Source organism: Sus scrofa, chromosome 16 (assembly GCF_054392235.1).
Source record: "Sus scrofa isolate SSC_HxYL_T2T_F1_AM1 chromosome 16, Sscrofa_HxYL_maternal_Yorkshire_Landrace_v2.0, whole genome shotgun sequence".
Lineage (NCBI taxonomy): Eukaryota > Metazoa > Chordata > Mammalia > Artiodactyla > Suidae > Sus > Sus scrofa.
The window spans coordinates 49,028,880-49,051,200 of record NC_139398.1 but is presented as its reverse complement, the minus strand read 5'-3'; the positions used below and the strand labels follow the sequence as shown (position 1 = coordinate 49,051,200).

At 39.2% G+C, this 22,321-nt stretch overlaps 2 protein-coding genes across 2 annotated transcripts in view; both read right to left on the bottom strand.

Annotated features, from left to right (window-relative positions):
- LOC102159433 (uncharacterized) overlaps nucleotides 1-22,321 on the bottom strand; it is a 908,266-nt gene that overhangs the window by 162,892 nt on the left and 723,053 nt on the right. The window lies entirely within an intron of this gene.
- On the bottom strand, nucleotides 1,077-20,686 carry LOC106506503 (uncharacterized). The gene is made up of 5 exons (XM_085002293.1): nucleotides 20,142-20,686; nucleotides 19,272-19,411; nucleotides 4,621-4,692; nucleotides 3,720-3,794; nucleotides 1,077-1,605 (listed from the first exon to the last, which is right to left on the bottom strand). The coding sequence occupies exons 2-5, from the start codon at nucleotides 19,401-19,403 to the stop codon at nucleotides 1,486-1,488; spliced, it is 399 nt and encodes a 132-aa protein (XP_084858419.1). The 5' UTR covers nucleotides 19,404-19,411; nucleotides 20,142-20,686; the 3' UTR covers nucleotides 1,077-1,485.

The following is a 22,321-nucleotide window of genomic DNA, read 5'->3' as shown; positions in this document are numbered from 1 at the left end:
AGCCACATATAGTACATACCCTAGGGGGAAGGTTAAGTATTAACATATTTTCTGATTCTCTGCCAATTTTGGCTCAAGACTTCTAGTACCTTTTTATCCATCAGGATATCAAAAGCTAAAAATGCTAGATACATCACTTTTCACATATTTATAACTGTCATTCCTCTTATCTTCAGGATGTGAAACAGAATATACCATGTAAGGCATAATTTTCCTAACTAGTAATTCTATCCCCCCTATTTACTGCAAAACAGTATTTTATCCTTTTTAAATAACATCTCTATTTTTAGGGAAGTTTTCTTGAACTGCACACTACTGTATGTATGTGTTTCATAACAGCAAAGACATTGTCAGTAATAACTAACCCACAAATCTAAATTGACCCAGAGTGAAGATAGAGCTTTACATGATCTGAACATTGGCTTGGAAGCCACTTCATAGAGATGATTTATATTTTTTGAATTGCAAATGTGATTTTGGCTTAGCTCCCTGGGTGTTTTGTCATTAACTCCTGCAGAACACATGCTATTGAGAAATGAAAGGCAGCCTAACTGTAGTAAAATTAAACTTCCTTTGAAATTTTCCAAAATAACAATTATTTGAAGTAACAGTGTTGAAATATTTGCTTTCTGGCCATTCCTATAATGTGTTTCTTTACAGTACACTTTAAACATTCTTTATTGTTAACACTGAACCATGCAACTCTTTACATTTCCTCTAATTCCATCTGTCATATTTAGACAGGCAATGATGCTTGAGATTTTTCACTCCCTGAAACAAGCTCATGAGCATCCTTGGGAAAAAAAAATTCACAGAAAACTAAGACACATATGTGATGTATTCAAAGAATAAAATACTAAGTGACACAAAAAAAGTAATTACTCTTGAAAAATCAATCAGCAATTAAGACTAGGCTTGTGATGATCTGAGCTGTAAAAACACCTTTTGTGCTTGCAGTTTTCTGGATCTCTAGAAGCAGATCAAAATTACTTTGAATGTAAGGCAGCTGTCATCTGTCTGCCTGTGGTGGTCAGTGGCTTCTCTCCAGGCAGAGAGGGTTTAGGCTCAGTCTCCTAGTCAGTGGGCTCTCTTTTACCCTCCCGAGACCTGTAAACCAGGGGGTAATAAATCTATTGAGAAATGATAATAGGACCTATGTCCTTTTCAGGTACACTTGGAGAGGGTCAGAACAGTTGTTAGCAGGGACAGCTTTAAATCAATACTGCACATGCAAGAAGTAGAAGGAATAACCTGACTAGAAGGGTCCTGGGTGGTGAATCACCCTACTGGCTACTTTTCAAAATGGGGAAAGAAAAAAACAAAGATCCTTGTCAGTTTAATCTTTTCTAATTCCCTTATTTTTATCTTTATCAAATAGGCCCCCATTTTAAGTTTCAGGTGTTGGCTTTTGGGATTTGGGTTGTTAACTGGATGGCAGAGACTATTCACTAAAGGGACGAAGAATCCTTTGGCAGAGAGGCGATCTTAAGTTGGAATCAGGAAAGGAGCCTGGGCCTGATAATAAAGATGAACATTGTAGCGTGGGTGTGGAGCTGCTGAGAAGAGGGGAGCATTTGTTCCTTCATCTGTGACGGAAGCCTGGACCTGAGGAGGCAGGAAAAGGGAGGAAGGTGTCATGATGGATACCGAAAGGCTGTTTTCACTAAACCTTCATGTTCTGAAGTTTTACAGCAAATCTGAGAGATCCTTGTGTCTACATGGCATGCAGATTGGATTTAGCCCCTGGAGAGTGCTTTCTCAGCCTGGTCTGAGGAGATGTCACAAAAGTGGTTAGCAGTGAAACATGCCACACAAAGAGCCAGAGGCTGGTCTGTAGTGTGAGCACATGTGAACCAGACATCCAGCACGCAGCGGCAGAGAGCAGCAAAGGGACCCAAAGCAAGAGAACTGCTGAGAGGGCCCCGGCCACGTGGCTGGTCTTGTCCTTGGCCATGTGCAGATTGAGGGGCTCTCCCAAAAGTGCCCAAACAGTGCCTGGATGAGGGTAGAAGTCACTTGGGAATGGGTGGGACCACCTGTAGAGGTGGGGCTCATTTTAGGGTGATAGCATTTATAACCTCCAGGCTTGTAAACCTGAGGAAGCATGGATTCTACCCATCTCATCATGCAGGAAACTACAGAGTCTCTTCTGGATTGAGGGGACTCCTAAGTGGGGCTACTTAATTCCAGTTGCTTTTACACTTTTGGGCTTTAGTAGGGGTTATTTGGCATGATGGGCATTGCCCTATTTGTTTCTTTCCCACACCATTATCCTGTCTGCTTTGGACAAATTCTTTTGTCCTATACATGCATCAGAAGAGCAATACAAAATGGTCTTGTATGCCTTTTGCCCATGGTTGATTTGAAACTAGTATTTCTAATAATCACCCTTTCAACCAGTTTCATATTAAAAATTTCTCCAAAAAATGTAACTGATTAGTTTTCCTTTGAAATAGTCTCAACCCATTGATATAAGCTTTGTGCCTTTTGTGATAAAAATATAGACAAAGAGTCACTTTATATTTTGGGGACATTTAGAAGAAATCTACACCCCCAAAACTTGGTAATAGGGGAAATAAGACTGTCTTTGGGACATTAAGCCAGAAAAAGACTGCCTATTTATGAGAACCCAAGAACTTGTTTTCAATCTTCTATCTTTATAACAGACTTCCTGTTGGGAAAAGACAACAAGTAGATCTCTAGTTTCCTGAATGTTTAGTTAGGCTTGGATTTATAATTATCTAATTCTTCCAAAATGCTGGATAGGTAGGCATTATTATACCCATTTTACAGATGAAGAAACAGAGGCCCTGCCAGGTTATTTAATTCCCACAAGTTAATCTTTCCAGGTTACAGATCCATAATTTTGATTTCAAGTCAGTCTGAATCAGAGAGCGAGGGTTACAAAATACTAATGCTGTCCGTATCATAATCCTCTAAATAAGATTTCTGGTCACCCAGTTATGATTCAGTTGATCTTGTGGTAGAAAAGGCATGGGATGTTAAAGAATTTTCACCTTTTCAAAGCTCAGTAAGACATTCTGCTGCTCATACAGGCTCAGGAACCACTAACCCATAAGACTGAAAAAAAAATAAGCACAGCCACTCAAGTACGATTTAGGTGGGTAATGCTCTGTCTAGCCCAGAAGAGGTAGGTCTATACTTCTAATAGATGGGACCATTTACAGGGATGTCAAATTACGATACCCTGACACTGCTGAACACTCCTGTTTACGTAATGAATTCCCTATGTTCTAATTCTAGTTCCCCAAACCTTATAAAAATGTAACCTCCCTAAGTAGTTTGTCTTCCAGGAAAGAGTATTGACCTACCAATCCAAACATGTCAACTCTGCCATTGAGTTAATACAGCCATCTGTGCAAGTAGGGTTACTGTGAATCCCCAACATCCATACAATCTCTATGACAAAAGATCAGCCTGTAATTTTGAGGACCAGACAATGGACCTCAATGCATCTAAAAAGCAAATGCCACCTTGAATTCGTACCTGGTAGCAGCCTTCTGCTGGCGATGCACACCCCTGCTCTCAGATGACACAGGCACTTACCACTTATCCCTGCAAATGTTAGTATTAGAATTTGGTGGGGAGAAAGATCATCCACCCTATTACCAACAAATTGGTGAACACTCCATATACTGGATAGCTGTTTGCACAGGCTTCCCTCAAATACGGTCCAGTGCAGTTAAATTGCTGCTTACTAAAATGAAATCTTGTCTTTCTCCACCTGGCTCCCTAGGGCATTCTGACAAGGGTCCTGGATGAGAAGACATGGCCTTACAAAAAAAAAAAAAAAAATTCTTAATCGTCACAGATGGTCAGTCACACAGAATGTAGTGTTTTGCTCATTTAATTCTGAAATAACAATGTTATTTTCTCAAAGCTCTTGGGCAAGCTCTTCACCATTGACTCATATTAAAAAAAAAAGTTCTATTTGAGAATATTTGCCTTGACAAAAAGAGGTGAATCCATACCAAAGTCTTAAGTTTTGTGGAAATTTTAATATTCGATTATAGTTGACAAATGGGCTAGAAAGGTAATAGTTATGAGTAGTATTTATTAGGATAATGATGTGAACTTTATTCTTGTCTTTGGTGAAATCACTTAGGTATGTTTTGGTGTTGGCACCAAAATCTCAAAACTGTGTTATAAGTGTTCTCAAGTGTGGAAAGCCATCAGATCCTTCAGGCACAGCAAATGTTTGATGAGCAAAGAAGAAACCAATTACAAAGTATTTTCAAGAAGGCTTCAAAAAAAAAGGGGGGGGGGTAGGTTTCAACAGAAATTTGGAATGAGCACTAGATGGCCAGGCAGCTATTTCTCTTCTTAATGTACTGCTCAGAAGTTTCCTTGGCAGCCTACACAGGGAAGGCCAGCTTTGGCCCATGATCCTTCCTTTCATTCTTCCATTTAAGGGAGGGTCTTTGGAGCCAATACTCGGGAGCTGCTATGGGAGAAGCAGCAGGGCTGGAAGGGAGAGGGAAACCAAGAATTGACACTGTCATCAGGAACTAGGGTAAATGCTAAGTACCAGATCACCTGAGATGTTTCCCTTTCAATGAGGATTTAGGGGGAATGCCAAGTATTTTACCATGTACCCACCTCTTGTCTTTTTAAAAGACAGGATTTTGTGGAAATATAGTTCCGCAAAGGAGCTGCTATGATGCACATAACCTATAGAGCAACAGGATATGATCTTTAGACTCACACTGTATGGCTGAAACGTTTCTCTCAATACTGGATGTTCTGCATTTTATTAGACTAAAGATTTTAACTCAATTTTCCTGATGCATTTTATTCGTTTAGTATCACAAAGTTCAAGAAGCATGATATAAAAAAAACAGGGTTGCCAAATTTGCTGCCAAGAGGTCCAAAGCTAACTTGTAGCCTACTTTTGTAAATAGTTTTATTAGAACTCATCCATGCCCACTTTGTCCAGTAGTCATGTGGCTACTTTTGTGCTACAATGTTAAAGAGTCATGGTAGACTATGACCCACAAAGTCGGAAATGTTTACTATCTGGCCCTTGACGGAAAACATTTGTCAAGTCCTTCTATAAAGATATTTCAGAAAATGGAGATATGCAGTATTTCTTTTCCATGAAACCTCACACATCTCTTAACCCCTTTACCATAAAGCTAAAAAGAGTACAGCATGAAAATATTTCTAGCACTGAAACCTAGGGGCACAAAATAAATGCCATACTAATGCAAAGAACAATTTCAAGATTGCAATGGCCAGTTTGATTCTTTTAATTCTTTATTTCATGGTAATTTATAAAGTTGAAGGATTAAAAAATGCTATACAGTAGTTTTATAGGACATACTTTGAACTCTTAGCTTAGCCTTCAGTATCTATTAGTTCTGAGAAAGCATTGAGAAAATTGTAGTAAGTGAACACTCAGGGGATAAAGATGACACTGGTTAGAAATACCAAGCTATCTGTACCCCCATGTTCATAGTTGCATCATTATTCACAATAGCCATGGTAGGGAAACACCCTAGGAGTCCATCAATGGATAAATGGATAAAGAAGATCTAGGAGTTCCCGTGGTGGCTCAGGAGTGATGAACTCACTAGTATCCATGAGGATGCGGGTTCAATCCCTTGCCTTGTTCAGAGGGTGAGGGATCTGGCATTGCCATGAGCTGTGGTGAAGGTCACAGACATAGCTCAGACCTGGCATTGCTGGGGTTGAGGTGTAGGCTGGCAGCTGCAGTTCCAATTGGAGCCCTAGCCTGGGAACTTCCACATGCTACAGGTGCAGCCCTAAAAAAAGGAAGATCCAGTGTATGTATGCAATGGATTATTATTCAGCCTTAAAAAGGTAAACCTGTCATTTGCAGCACCTGATGAATCTAGAGGGCATTATGCTGAGGGAAATAAGCCAGACAGAAAAAGATAAATCCTACATGGTATCACTTATGTGAATATTTTTAAAAATGGTTCAAACTTCAGTTATAAAATGAATAAGGTCTCAGGATATAGTATATAACACAGTATAGGGTATAGTTGGATAATCCTGTATTGTGTAATTGAAATTTTCTTAAATATGTTCTCTCTCATACAGAAATGAGAAATATGTGTGGTGACAGGTATATTAGTTAACAAACTTGAGGGGGAATCCTTTCACAATGCATATGTACATCAAATCATACTGCACACTTTTGTCAATTATATCTCATTAAATCTGAGGGATAGAGGAAATTGAACCTAGTTTCTTTAAACTCAGTTGAACAAATTCTTCCATGAATGTAATTGACATTCAGAAGATTTTTTTAAAAAGACTTTTTCCTATTTGAATCCTGTTCTTGTTTTAAACTTTAAGTGACACTGCCAAAGAAGCAACAAGAGGGAAGAGTTTCATTCATGCAGCAAAGGTACATTGAGCATCGAGGATGCAGCAGGCCCTGACCCTGGTACTTGAGCTCTAGCTTCACAGCAGAGACAGTCCCCTGTGAAACTTGGAAATGCACCTCCCCATCTGACTGGGATAGGGCCAGGAATTAGCCATGATTTGCAGAGAGAAGGCCTGTCAGCAAGCACACTTTCCTACTTGTGAGCTCAGACATCTGCCACCCAGAAAGATGTTTAAGAGGATCTGAGTTAATGTTTACCAACTGCTTTAATATCCTAGGATTTAAAAGGGCACATCAGAAAGAAATGGTCATGCTGGAATTTGGAGGCCATTCAAAAATTCACCCCTGCCAGTCTAATGGTTTGTTTTCAACATTTATTTAACCTCCTTCTGCTATCAAGAAACCCGAGTGTGCTCTGAGGAAGTTTATATCGAAGGAAATGGAAAAAAAAAGGACATTGTTTTTGAGTTGTTTTGTTAAGGCTTCTGGATGGCAAGAGTGTGTGTTTTGTAATTATGAAAGTTTGCCCAGCTTGTAGAGATTTTGTAGGTATAAGTCTGTGAGCCAACCAAGATTGAGTATCATGTAGTGCTCCCTTAGAAAAGCAAATATTGTTAGAGCACTTGAAATAATCAAGTCTGCCCTTGAAATAGCTATAAAGTGAACTTGGCCTCTGTTCAACACAGTCCAGTGAAGAGAACATGCCAGAGGGAAATGTTTTTGTCCACTGTGGAATGGCCAGCTGTCACTGCATGCACAGAATCGCCGGATCTGTGGGAATAAGCAAACAGTACTGTTTTCTTCACAGAAACTCATTTCCCTGTGCTTCATATTGACAATTGTGAGCTATATTTACAAAGGGGTTTCTATGCAAAAGAAGCGTGCATTAGGGTAGAGGCAAGTATTTACCCTAGCTTCCTTTTTATAGAGCCAGGTGATAACGCATTTCGAAGTGCTGGTTTGAGAGGCGAGTGTTTAATAGCACAAAAATGTTCTTTAATTAGTATTTATCTCAGCACCAGGGTGACATAAGTTGCTAATTATGCTGATACAAGAACAGATTGAGATATTCTTGTATGTAAAGGAGAAAGGGGTAATAGGCATGCCTTTTGGTTTTGGAGTGAATGTGATTTAATTTGACCCTAAATTAGCTTGGATCCTGTCTGGCCTGCATTTAAAATAGCCTTTCTAGTAGTTAAAGAGACTGTACTAGCTTTGATCTTGAACAGTAGGAATTTCTAATTGTATACTACATAGTTAATTCAATGTATCATCTCTGCACTTCATAAAGGCTATTTTTTAATCCCAACTTTGATTAGTGGAACTTTGACATATGTCTCAGGAGCTGATTATCTCCATAAGTGCTAATTTTTAAATAAAAAAATTTGAATGGAGAAATCTTTTATTTCTACCTAAGTTAAATGGAGAAATCTTTTATTTCTACCTAAGTTTAATGGAGAAATCTTTTATTTCTATCTAAGTTAGAGTATTTCACTAGAAATCTCCTTTATTAAATGAACTAAAACATGTGCACTGCTTTTAACAGGATCTATTAAATGGTAAGACCTCAATTAGCTCTTACTTTAATATTGAGAGAATGGTTATTTTAAAATATGGTTTTTAAAAGGAGAATCTGGACCACAGGTCATCTTTTCTCATTGTCGATAATCATTAATGTTTTCATGTCATTTGTTATGTGCTCCTCCTGATGCTAAACATTTACCATACAATAATTCATTTAATTCTCAGGCAGCCTTCTGTGGGGGGTACTACTGGTATCTTCATTTGCTCTGATGAGGACAATGAGGCACCGAGTATTGAGTAGCTTGCCTGGATTCACTAGCAAGCAACCAGCTGAGACAGGAACCCAGAGTGTCTGGGTCCAAAGTTTGTGCACTTTTGTCATTTTGCTGTTCTTCCATTTTAAAAGTTTAGTGTATATTTGGTTCTAGAATAAAGTCATGCCCTAGAAATTCTCTTTTATTCAGCACTCTATTGTATGCTGCTTATTGTTGCTGTCTATGATTATGGTAGGTATTAATTATGGTGAATCCACAGTAAGATCCAGAATCCCATTTGAATCAATAACAGACTGTGTAACATTTACTGTGATATCCATGTGAATTTGGAAGGGTCATCAATAGCACCATGAAAATAACTTATTAAATATTGTAGGAGCTAGGACTCCTTCCCCCTTTCAGCAAGCCAGATGGTGCTGATATGTGAGGAGTGTAGGACAGTGGGGTAAGCTTTCTGGCTATTACTTTTAACTTCACAAGAAGCCACATCAAGTGGATGACTATTGATGGAGAGTCTTGCTGGCCTCAGTAGCATTACATATTTTCAAAACTTTAATCATTAGTGTATTTCTGGAATCTTCTCAAAATAGGAATTTTTCTACTCATCTCTCCTATTAAGAGTTTTTGTTTTTTAAACTCCTAGAAAATTGGGTGACTGATACGTGTCCCACGTCCATTGATGATTTGAATTATTTGCCTGTATGTTTGCCCTAAGCACTTTATATTCTTCTCTGCCAACTTAAGCACAAAGTATATGCCCCCAAACAATATTCATCTAGCTAACTTTTATGATACGGAAATAAAACCACGTTTTAACAAAGGAGAAAGCTTTCACATTGGTTGGTTATTTCTACTTGTAGTTGATTTTCAGCTATAAGATTTACTTACAAAGCAGCTCAGGGTCAGGTCTCTTTGTACACAAAATGAGGTATGTGCTAGCCATCCCAATGATCCCATTTCTCATCTTTTATATTATGATGGTAGATTAAAGTGTTCTAAGAAGGGCAATGAAATGCTGTATAGGCTGTGGGAAAAGCTTATGTGACATTTCTTAATTACCACTAATTTTAGTAGTATTGCCATTTTCTGAATTTGGGAGAAACATCTCATTTACACTGTAGATGTATATGCATGAATCTTGGGCCACAAACTCCTATTTATAGGAAAATTTAACATGAACTTAATTTCTCTTTTTAGCCATAATCCCACTGGACTGGCAGGCTCTTTAGACCAGGGACTTCTGTTTGCAGTGGTGCTAAGTGGGAGCCCAAGCAGCCCCTCACTCAGCCTTCTTCTTCCATCACCCTGAGAAGAACCATATTTTAATTTAAGAAAACTATTCTCCCTTTCTTTGGATCAAGAGATTCCACACCCCATTTTGTAATCCCTTGTACACATTTTTCGAGAAAATATTTTTCTTTGTACAACTCTTTAAGTATCAATGAAAGCTAGGCCTTTGGGAAAGGAAGTCATTTCCACCTTAAACTTCAGGTGGTGAAGGTGAGGAAAGGTTATGAATGGAAAGGGGAAAGGCCAAGAAAAACAACATGGTATAACAGACTTAAAAGCACTGAGAAGCGTGTCTAGCATAAAGTTAAGTGGTATAGCACTATTAGCCGTTATTATTAGGACGCAAGTCCTTAGTCCTTGCTTGCTCATAATTGCCTATGTAAACAAAACCCTCAAGTAAATACATTGCATCTTATAAAAGCAGCCACTAAAGGGATACAATTTTGTTACTTAACAGATTTGCTTCAATAAAAATTTCAGGTGTTACTTTACTATTTTGTAAGGCACAAGGCATTGTGGGACAAGATAACCCTTCATTATCTTGGTTTATGGCCTTCAGGAATTTGTATAGTTTTTTCATTAAAGTTTGTGTTATAAATACTTCATTGAGTATTTAATATTTTTTTTCAATTCTGAAAGTTGTTTAAAAACTTTACCTGTTCATTTTCTCCCTGGTTTTATTGAACAAAAATTGACATGTAACATTCTATTAGTTTAAGGTGTACAGCATGATTTGATATATGTAGACTGCAAAATGATTACCCTAACATGTTAACACCCATTACCTCATGTAGATACTTTCCTTGTGACAAGAAATTTTAAGATCTACTCTTAGCAACTTTTTTTTGCACCACCATCTTTTGTTATATTTTTAAGCTTTTATTTTATATATTATAGTTGATTTACAATGTTCTGTCAATTTCTGCTGTACAGCAAAGCAATCCAGCCATACATATATACATATACACCTTCTCACATTATCCTCCATCGTGTTTCATCACAAGTGACTAGATATAGTTCCCTGTGCTAGACAGCAGGGTAGCAGTATACAGTATTATTGAATATAGTCACCATGCTACAGTATCACCCTATACATTAGAGCCCCAGAACTTATTCATCTAATAGCGGAAAATATGTTCCTTTTGACTCCTTCACCGATTTCCACCCACCTCCACCCCTTGCTTATAGAAACCACCATGTAGTTTTCATGTTACTTATTTAATATTGTATGACATTGTGGGTAAATGGTACCAAGGTATCGAAAGGAGAATAACCAGGAAATTATTTATTTTAAGTTGGAATACTGTGAATTAGACTACCATACAAACCGGCTTGATTGCTTAGCATGAGTTGACTGGTCATAAACAGGGAACAAACTGCTAGTTTGTGTAACTAATCCAGCTTAAGGTATAGAGAATGTCAGAGCATCCAAATAGCCACTATTTACTGAGCACCTATCACTTCTCATCACCCTTCCTGCAGCCACCAACCCACTAGTTGATCTTCCCTGGATTATTACAATGGATTCCCAACTTGTCACCAAGAGCCAGAATGATCCTAACAAAACAGCTCAAGGTAAAGTCCAGCTCATGGCAAAGTCCAGGTGACTCTTCATCTCACTGAAAGGAAGAGGCAAGGCTCCAGGTACATGCGGTCTCTCCACAGTCTCTGACCTCCACTCCTCAGTTATTCCTTCCTCACAGAAGCCAGGCACCTGCCCCCAAGGTGGGACCTGACCCTTGCTGAGCTTGCCCCCTAGGGTGCTCTCTACCCTAGCACGTACATGGCTCACTCCCTCACTCATGTCTTTACTCAAACATCAGCTTACCTGCCTTCTCCAGAGCCATCATAAAGGACCCTTTAGATTCCGTTTTTCCAAAGACCTTTCATGCTTTACATTTTTCTCTTTGCACTTACCATGATCTAACATTCTGTATTTTACAGGCAAACTCACAGGGTCAAGGATATTTCTTGGTGTCTCCCCAGTACCAGACAAATCATAGGTACTCAGTATCTGTCCAATGAATGAGTGCTTACTCCACATTTGGTACTGTGCCAAGTCCCTTAGAGGCACGATCTGTAATATCACTACAGTCTTAAGTGATAGGAGCCATAGGAGAAATAACATGAACAGACTTAGGTTTTATTAGGATCACACCAGCTGCTGGTACTAAGTTGGGAAGCTGTGGTAATAATCCAGGGCACAGAGGCTGGTGGTTTGGAGCAGGGTGGCTGCAGTGGAGGTGGTGAAAAGTGGTCACATCTTAGTAAGAACTCTTAGTAAATGAGGACACTGAACAAGAGAAGTTAGATATCTTGTTTAAGGTTACCTAGTTACCAAGAAACAGTTGCTAGATTTGGATAAGACAAGCTAGTTCTTATCCACTGGGCTTTACCATTGCTTACACCACAAACGCTGGACGATAATGAAGCTTCAGGGTGAACACTACCCGTGGCAAACAATTCAATTTAATACTGGCTTCTCGGAAAAATGATTAGTTGTATGTCCAGAAATTGAAGAGTAAATACCATATATGAAGCACCTGTTACATAATTAGATACTAGTTGCTTGATAAAAAAATACAGCTATTCAGGCAAAACATCTAGGTTGTTTTGTTCTTGTTAGGTATGGTTTTAGGTTTTTTTTTTTTTTTTTTTGCTGGAAAACAAGCAAGAACATTAAAATATATATCCCAATATCTGCCTAAGGAATGTTTTAAAGGAAACAAAACAAGGAAGGGTAGTGACGAAGAAGAGACAATGGATACTATCCTGAGGGTAGCATGAATCTCCATAAATAATTCAAGATACATAAAATTCTAAAGAATCTGACTTTCGGATTCAGTTTGTAATCCATTTGATAATCTGAACGAATCCTGCAAGTTTCCCTGACAACCAATTTTAGTAACATAAAGAGCTAGCTGTTAATTGGTATTCTGAGTTCATAGCTGGTGTCTCTGCTTCTGTCTCCATGGTAACCGAGCTGTCAGTTCTCAGAGCTACCGTGGTGGTGAGATTTCATGTGTCTTAACCCACATGTCTCTGGCACAGTCTTTTACTTCTTATCTGTAAATGTGATCACTTTTGAGCTATTAGCACTATTGCTAAAAAACAGTTGCTCCACTGAAGTCAGTTTCATCCTTCTCCATCCTCCGTATGTCACATGCTTCCATTTTAGGGATTGTGTTTGTATGATTGTCTGCACAGAAAATTCTGCAAAACTGCCACTATGTGTAATATAGATGTTTCAATATGTAAAAAAAAAAAAGGCATCACATAAATAAGGAATACTTATTCAAGAGTATTCAGCAGAGGCTAGTGGTAATGAATACTGATTTGAGGAATAATTGCCAAATTAGAGAAATGAGGTCTAACGTTTTCTGTACTGAGAAAATAGTCTCACAATTTTGTTGGAAAATACAGAGATCCTTCATATATCCCTTTTCTAGCAATTTCCTAGTAAGTACAAAATAGGGTTCCTCTCCATTTGTGACCTTTTCTCTTTTTCTTGAACTACCACCTGTTTTTACTTTTGACTTTCATTAGTTCTTTAATTTCAGCCCCTGAAGTAGAATAATTTCCCAATCACAACTAGTCAGCTAACTAGTCATAGTCTCCCTCATCATTACAGGTTCACTGATACTGTGATGGAGGCAAGGAAAATGGTCTGGGCCACGTGGAGCCACTGATCCTCTTCAAGAGGTATCCTACACACCAAAAATAAAGCTAATTTATATTCGTTCAACAGTAGTTCCAAATTCTGGGCTTTTCATCTGCTACCCTTAGGGCCCTTGGGAAAAGCAAAAATATTTTTAAAAATAAAAAATAAGTTGTAAAAGAAGTCCCTTAATTTTCTTTCTCTTAGAATCAATCATAGTTATGTGCTCATCAATATTAAAATACCCAGTTCTCTAGAAGAAGGAAGATATGTAGACTATCAATTTTCATGATGCAAATAGTTTCACTATGGTTGATTTCAAGCTTCCAACCTGGTGTCACTGAACATGGAACTGGAGAAAATACTAATGATTGTCACTCACAAGTCAGAACATACCAGCTCCAGTGCATCACCATTTAAGTTTGGTATGGGGCTTAGATGACCCACCCTTGGTATAAAAAACAAAACAAAGCAAAAAAACTGGGTGTAAAACTCTAGAGATCAAATTCTTTCTCCTATGAAGTGCTTTCCCCACTGTTTGTTTACACAAAAATTAACAGCCTATTGGGAATTTCCGTCGTGGCGCAGTGGTTAAAGAATCTGACTAGAAACCATGAGGTTGCGGGTTGGGTCCCTGGCCTTGCTCAGTGGGTTAAAGGATCTGGGCGTTGCTGTGAGCTGTGGTGTAGGCTGCAGATGCAGCTCGGATCCCTCGCATCCCTTGTTGCTGTGGCTGTGGTGTAGGCCGAAGGCTACAGCTCCGATTAGACCCCTAGCCTGGGAACCTCCATATGCCGCGGGAGCGGTGCTAGAAAAAAGGCAAAAAGACAAAAAAAAAAAAAAAAAAAATTAGCCTATTGAGAAGTAGTTCACACACCATATACTTCATTTAATTTCTCTAATTCTCCATTTCTTTTAAATATATGTTGCTGGCCACCATATGCACCTAACATTTGTGGAAAATAAGTGTGATTTTAAAACATGCCCACAAATTCTTAGATACTCCTCCCTTAAAAATGCAGAGCCTAATTAACCTTCTCTTGAGTGTAGGTTGTACTTAATGACTCTAAACTGTGGTGGAAGTTGACAGTATATGGCTTCCAAGACAAGGTCATAGAAAGTCATGTGGCTTTTTCCTTGCTCTCTCCTTTGAAAGTACTACTTTGGGAGAAGGTAGCTGTCAATGCCACGAGAGCCCTCGGTTGGCCAGTGCCGTATGCTCTGTGGAGATCTCCATGTGTCCTGAGGTTAATTAACTGGTGAAATCAATTCAAATTCCTGGAAGCTCAGACAGTAAACTTCAGGGCTATTACTGACAGCATAACAGGGGTCACTGGTGCAAGAAAGAGATGATGTGTATTTGAGACAGTATCTTCTTTTGCGCTTTTCAATCAATAGTAAAGTGGAAATAGCCTAGATGTGATCTGTTTTACTTAAAGCTTTAAGTGGATTTTTCTCCTTTATACGTACACCTAGTCAAGAGGGAGAGAAGATAAACTTTTAATATCTGGCCTGTATTTCACCTTGAGTTTCACACTGTAGGCAGAATAGAAGATTTGCAGGTGTTTTACTTTTGAACAGTGCAAGATTTATGGCAAGCCCTCCCAGAGTTACTGACTGCAAATACTACTTCAGAATTTTGCATTTTAACTTGCTACTACTGAAGAGGCACAGCACTGGCCCTAATGATCCCAAGACTGACATCTGGAAGAAAATACTCCAATGAATCCTAAACCTGTGGATCACTAAGTATGGTATGCTAAAGAAATGCTAACCTCACTTATAAACATGAACAGTGTGAACAGAAGTGCAGAGATGCACTTACTAGAGATGTATCTATACTTGGGGAAAAAACAATGATATTTTACATTTTTTCCATAATGTCTTCCTCAATGTGTTTAAGGCTGTTGCACAAATTCTAAGGTAAAATGAATTAATGGGATAAAATGAAAACATCTTAGCAAATTAGGCTATTTCTCAGCTCCTTGTAGTGGACTTTATTCTACTGAACAAACTGCAAGTGGACTGCCTGGCTGTCTAGCTACCCATATATAAAAGGCATCTTTAGTCTAAAATCACTCTTTGTCACATTTTCTTCTTTGTTGCAATTTGTTTTAAAAACTGCTGCTGAAAAGCAACAGCTGGTCCTGTCAAATGCTTTCTAAAAATTCTAACACATGAGGAAGAGTTATTTCAATTCAAGCATTTGTTTTATCTAGGGCTAGATAGTAGCCTTCTGAAGAATGGAGTTCTCAAATAATTCCCTAATTCCTAATACTGTGTTTAAATAAATTAGCCAATGAGGAATTAAGTTATAGGCATATGAAGCAGAAACTTGGGGTCCCACTCCACGCCTAAATAACCAGATTACGTTCCAGAGACAAAACGTGAGAGGCGTTTGGGTTTTGGGACTCCTCATAAAAACCTCTTAGGCTTTCAGACTTCAGTTTCTTTAAATGAAAAATTACATAAAGTAAGGAAATCTAACAATTTCAATGTAGGTGTAACTTTGGACACTTCACGTAAGATTCTTTTCTATGTGTGAACAGCACGGGTGGGTAACCCCTAGTACACAGGGCTTAAAGGGAATTAACAGTTACACTGCAAGCTATTGGTGCCTGGTATACTCAGAAGACACCTCGATCTCGAAGATTGAGTGTTGGTCAGATACTAATCATAAGAGACTCTCCTCCACAAAAAAGAAAAATAAACTCCCTTTCCAGAGACACAAAGCCAGAACAAAGAGCAAATTCAAGGAGTGACTATGGAATAACACTGATGTCCCAAAGAAAATATAGCTGTCATAGAGCACATATTTCAAGCCCCAGAGCGCACAGTAGTTCAGTCTAGACAGCTAGAGTCAACATTTACAGAGAAGCCTATAGCAAGCCCGGTGGCATTACCAGGTGATTAATACTCATACTTTAAGACCATATTTAAACAAGGGAATAATCAAAGTCTGAGACCAAGGAAATCAGAATCAGGCAGGAAGCAGGTATTCCAGTGCAAATAGCATATTCCATCTAAAACATGGGACTCTTGTTGGACAAGAGGAGGATAGGCAAGTACCTTCGTGGTCTTATAACCCACTAATTCCTTATAGTTCACTGCCTATAAGCATTCAGAGTAACTTGTATAGTGAGTCACGTGTAGGATCTGGGTTTAGTGGTTCTCAAATCCAACTGCCTTTCTTGAAAGTTCACAGGTTAATTGTAAGGAGCTCTGAAGGAGGATTGAGTAAGGAGACTGGCTCACACCTTGCTTGCATTCTTACATGTGCTATGGGCAGAAATAAACTACCCTCTGTGCGCAGTCCTTGCTTGGTGCTCAAATGAACAAGCAATCTCCTTCAACTTTTTCTAGGTTAGAGAACAACTTATTGTTGCTTTTAGGCTGAGAAGGGCCCCTTACCTGCAATTGAGTTCTTACACAAGTGTGATGACATGAGATGCCTGAGTGATATTGTAAGAGTTTTAAAGCTCCAGATCGAAGTGGATTTAGAAGCATGATTGGCTTTAAATGCTTGGATTATAGGGAAATCTGAGAGCTGGAAAAAAGACACCTCCCCCCCCCACAAAAAAAAAAAAGAAAAGAAACTAAAGCTTAGATCAGGAAAGTTCTGAGGGCTAAATCTGGAGACACATGCATATTGATATGCAGAGAAAATAAGGGTCAATCTGGAGTTGGTGGAAAGGTCTGGTGCCCGGGCACAAAAAAGGGACATGGCTTAGAGACAATGGGAGTTGACCGGGTAGCTCTTAAAGTGAGCTCTAAGTCCCAGTAAGACTGAGCAAGCCGGGTGTCAGAGTGAGCAAAGGGTCCTCTGCCAGGAAGAGCTGGTGGGGAGAGAGAACAAGGAACAAGGAAGGTCTGAAAAGAGCAGTGCCTTGGAGGTCAATCAAGATCTGTTAATGAGGAGACAGATGCAGCTGTAAATATGTGACCAGGATTAACATTAACTCAAAGTCTATAGGAGGCACATGTTAGGCATTTTACATTATTCTCATTTAATCCTTACAACAGTTGGAAATAAGAGTATACTAACTCACTTAACAGATGAGGCAACTCAGGGGCAAATCAAGTCCCTAATAGGTGCAATATAGAAAGAACAACCTAGAATAAGTAAGTAGTATATAGCCATTGGGACTATGTTTGTCAGAACATGGATCAAGTTTCGGCCAGGAACCAGAGGACCCTGCTAACTGGGGGATGCTGCAGATAACAAGGAGACTGTTCACAGATGTGGACAGGCTTTCACAAAGCAGTGGAAGATAGTATCATACCCTGGAGGGGGCACCAGGAAGAACATTATCACCCAGAGCTTAAATAGCTAAGAGGGTGTAGTTCCTGAAAACTCAAGATTTCCTTGTGTGAAGAGGGCTGCCTGACAGGTGTTATGAGGCAGCCAACTTGCAATGGCTGAACAGAAAGGGAGCCTGAGACTCAAAGACCTTGTCCCCATTCTCCTCCATCCTTTGAGGGAGCCTGCTGAAGGAATCAGAACATGCACCCTGTCTCCTGGGCCAGAAAGGGTCTGAAGGAGAAAGTCAGAGATATTTAGCCTGGAGAGTCACTCTTTTCTCATAGCGAGGTCAAGCAGGTCACAAGTTTCCCTGGGGAATTAAGAGCAACTTGAGTTTGTTTTAAATGCAGATACCTGCCCTTGCTTCCCACTCATTACAGGGGTTCTGAATTATTAGGCCTGGGATAGGACTCAAGAATCTGTTTCTTTAGCAATGCAAGATCATCAGCAGGTATTCACTGGCTCACGTTAGGAGAAAACTCTCCTTAAGTAGAGAAAGGGCATCCTCTCATTGTAGGCTGCCTTTGGGAGCCAACTTTCACATCAAAGTCCCTCCAGAGAATTTCCTGGGAGAGTAGCATCCTCTGACACAGTGTTTGATCGGTTGGTTGGTTGATCGGCCAATGAATAAAGCCTTTGAGAGTTGTCACAACTGAATTTGTATTCCCTACTCCATCCCTAAAAATGTGATATTCTCCAAGCCTGTTTCCTTATCTCCATAATGGAAATGACAGGACGTAATTCCTAAGAGTTGCTACAAGAACTATGTGTGATTAAATGTTAAAAAAATAAAGATGACTAAGCACAATCTTTGGCACAGAGTAAATGTACAAATGGAATCTAAGCTGTTCAATTTGTGATGCTTTGTCAGAACTCATGCTCTCTACCCCAGCACTAGATACAGTATTCAGAGTCAAAAGTGCCACAGTGTGAAGCAAACTATATGCACTTAATTCATGCTTAATAATGATTTAGTTTTTGTACCTCAAAGCTTTAAGTGTAAGCCTAGGAGAGAAATGTCAGGATAAAGAAGGAAACCTAGTTTTCCCCTCATTTATTCAGATTAAAGACACTCCTAGCAGGCTTCTAATGAGTTGGGGAGTAATGATTAGATTTTTTTGGGGAAAAAATTTGTTTCTGGAATATTTTGTGTGAAAGTTGACTTGCTCTACTCAGGAATGCTCAGACCTAGGAACCTGAGTATGTCTAAAATAATTTTAAAGAATTTTCCCCTTTAGTTAGCAAACAACGTCTCATTGTCTTGTTCAAGTTCAGGTGGCCCACACAGTGGAGTCTTTAAATCTTTTCCAAGCCTCTCTCCAGCAACTCTCCACAAGCTTAAGTCTCAGAAATTGCTAGACCATCTCTTCAAAGCATCCCTCAGAGCCCTTCCAGCTGCAGAGCTAGAGGACACAAAAATCTTAGCATTGGAGAAAAATCTGTGTGCCTAGGGCAACCTCCCACTCCAAAAGCAGCTTATGTGTCACATTAATAAGATGGAGGGGAGTACAAGACAAAAGACCAGTTTTCAAGAGGAGAGGGCTTTTTCTTCCTGTATAAAGTAGAAGCAACCTGGGTTGGGCAATGGACCAGGCAGGGAGTTGGGACTCTATAGGAATCATCTCCCACGTTAACAAAGACAGTTAAAAAAAAAAAAAAGTTAAGGATTAGTTACATTTTCTGATAGTAACTTCTGAATACCCGACCTTTTTACTTCTATGAACTAGTTCAAGAGGAAAAGAAAAACTAGATTACAAGCTGAATTATTTTGCCTTTCTGCCGTGATTTTAAGCAAATGGCTTCAACTATGGGTGAATTAGTCCTTCAGGGAGTATGTGGCAATACCTGGAGACATTTTTCCTCGATTTGACTTGGCCAGGGCAGTTGCCATGGCATCTGGTAGGTAGAGGGCCGGGATGCTGCTAATATCCTGCCTGCAGTGCCCAGGACAGCCCCACAACCAAGAATCATCAACATTGAAATTTCTGTAGGGTGGAGATTTAGTACGGATTTAGAGTATTTCTAAGCATTTTAAGTTGCTATTTCAAGCCTTAATGAGCTTCAGAATCCTAACAAATTACCTGGGCCTCTAGATAAAATTTGATTAAGTAGTTACATGTATTAGACTTTTATCACTGTCTTGTGCCACCCAGTGTTGAGTTATTTAAGCCATTATTGACTAACTGCCATGTTATCTTGAAGGAAACCTGATAGCTAATGTCCAAGTTCATTCTTACGGTAATAAAATTTTAAAGTGGAACAAACCAAGTTTCACTAAGAGTAACTAAGCCAATTTAGCATTCAAGATTCCTTAGAGACAAGTAGGAGATAGATCAACACGTGTGGAAGAGGAAGAAGAGCCCTGGTGGAACCCACCAGCACGAATAGGAGAGAGAATTTTTCAATTAACTATTTTAAACTCCCCAAGAGATGTTTTAGAATACATATTTAGCTTTTTTAAAATCACAAAAAGTTATTGAAGGTAGCTATATCACCAATTCTGTGAAGGTAAAATACACTTCCTTTATATTTTGGCTCCTTTCTTTCAAATTGTCCTGTCAATGGATTTTTTTCTAGCTCCTTGGGGGAAACCTTCCCACTTTAGGAAATACTTTCTGATATGACCTTAGTTGAAATTTACTTTGGCCGCTACGCCTTCCTTGAGCTATCGTCACCACTTTCACAGCTTAATACTTAAACAGCACTGCCCCTTACACTGTCAAGTTGGTAGGAAAAACCCTTCCCGGCTTTCGGAGGCATTATTGTTTTGCAACAAAACGGGCCTCATCTTTTGTTGGGCTGTTCGGAGAATGGAAGGACAGAGTACAGAGGAAAGTTAGAACTTAGTGGTCAGAAAGATTATCGAAGGGATTAAAGATCCATGAAGTTAGCTAGCTTAGCTTCAGCTGTGTCATGGTCATCCCCTCAATTCTGACTTCAACAGATAGAAAAAAAATCTTTAACAGAAGCAGCTACTGCTTAACTATAAATAACTTTTGAGCGTTCTTTCTTGACCATAACATTACAAAAACTCAAGTCTTCTGAAAACTGTGAACAAAAAAAATCACTCAAAAAAATTTACTTAGTTAAGATGCACTTTTAGAAAACTTGCCCCCACCCCCTGCCAGAGTCACTTTACTGAAAGACAACCGCTCGAATGCTGAAAAGACACTGAGATTTACAGCAGAAAAAAAAGAAAAGAGTTGCTTCGCAAGACAGCCCAGCTAAGAAGAACGCGAACAAAAATCAAGCCAGCCTCCACAGCGGTAAGGGGCTGGGCGTATTTATAGACGCCGGAGTAAAGCCAGAGGGTAGTCTGCAGCGTCGGGAGCATGGGGGTGTGGGGAAAGGTGATTGGGAAAAGGTGTGTAATCATCCTTCTGCGCAGGCGTAACTACAGGGCGGATGGATTTAAAAGGTCACTGAGGGGACATGCACGCATGCGCACTTGGAGGGTTGGTGGTCCTATCCAGTCTTCACCACACAGCTGGAACTAGACTCAGCTGACTCCAAGTTTCTGGAAACTCTCAGGCAAGCATCGTATTGTTTAGGCTCAGGTGCTGCTTGGATCCCATGCAAGTCTTAAAAGGACCTGGCAGAGTGATGGCAGGTGAAATGGATTTGACCAATTACTCACAGGTTCAAGCTCTTATCTAGGTAATGTCCTCTCCATTCCCCCAGTTGGAAAAAAATATATATGTACACACATTCCTATATATTTAGATTTTTTAGAAATTCTTCTCACATCTAGACACTATCCTCATAGAAAGCAAATTAGGTGGTTGGCTGTTTTTAATCTATGTAGAAAGTGACAGACTGGGCATCAGAAAGATAAAATGGCAAATCCAAGATGGTTAAATCAGTTTTGTTTTTAGCTCTCAATGGACATGAACATGGACTGGCTTTAAGTCTTCAGAAGTCAGGACAAAGTGGAGATGACCACGTGGACCTTAGCAGCCTTCCTCTGTTGCCCTCTGGGTTTTTAGCAACTCTGCAGGGATGGCGGTTTCCTTTCCATTTTCCCTATCTACCTCATTACCTTTTATTTCAAGCTTAAAAATCCAACCTGTTTTCTTAGATTTCACATTTTGCCTGCCTGGGATTCATTTCTTGGCCAGTGTAATCGAGAGTTCCATTTCAGAACTTTCCAGTGCTTTTCCTTCTTTTCACTGACCTTTAAGGAGTAATTACGAACTCAACTTTCCCTGAGGGTCTCAGGCTATACTGTGGTTTACTTTCTTTTAACAAAGGTATGCAGAAAGTATACTCTCATCAAGAGACCTCATACTCACTTCTGAATGCCTTTTTCTGGGGCTTTCTTCGAGAGTGTTTCTCTCAAAAGAACACTCAGTGGTGTCAATTCAAGAATACAGGAGAGAAACTGACTCTGCTCAAGCACATGTAAGTCCCTGAAACATCCCTAGATTAGAGTGAAAAAAAAGAGTCAATAATTGTTTTATTATTTGGCACATTTTCTATTATATTCATAGAAATGGAAATGAAGCTTTAAGAAATTAAGCAAATCACAAACTACCATGAAGAAAAAAAAAATCTTCTTTTTAAAACTTCATTTTTTTAAAAAAAATTCAGCCTTCACAGAGTAAAGGTGAATTTTCAATTCTATGTTGTAGCAATTTAAAAGATTAATTTGATTTTCTGTGGTAACAGGACAAGAAAAGTCACACGTGTAACTAAAATCACTCCTCAGGATCACAGGTTTTTCAAATTGTAGAAAAGCAGCAACACGGTCAGTAGATTAGAATCAATTTTCCCTCCTCTTGTTCAGCTGTGTGTGGGAAAGAGCCAAAGAGTTGAAGAAATAAAAAAATCAGGCAGATGAAAAAAAGAGGAGGGGAAAATTAAAGGAGACCAGAGAATCTGGGAACTGAACCATC

Excerpts from the sequence above, each read along its gene's own strand:
- LOC106506503 (XM_085002293.1), bottom strand. The coding sequence starts at position 19,403 with ATGTTGATGATTCTTGGTTGTGGGGCTGTCCTGGGCACTGCAGGCAGG. Across the intron at positions 3,795-4,620 it reads GTCTTTTAAAAAGACAAGAG|GCCATGTCTTCTCATCCAGG; the intron begins GTGGGTACATGG and ends TTTTTTTGTAAG. Across the intron at positions 1,606-3,719 it reads AAAGACAAGATTTCATTTTA|GTCCAGGCTTCCGTCACAGA; the intron begins GTAAGCAGCAAT and ends CTGCCTCCTCAG.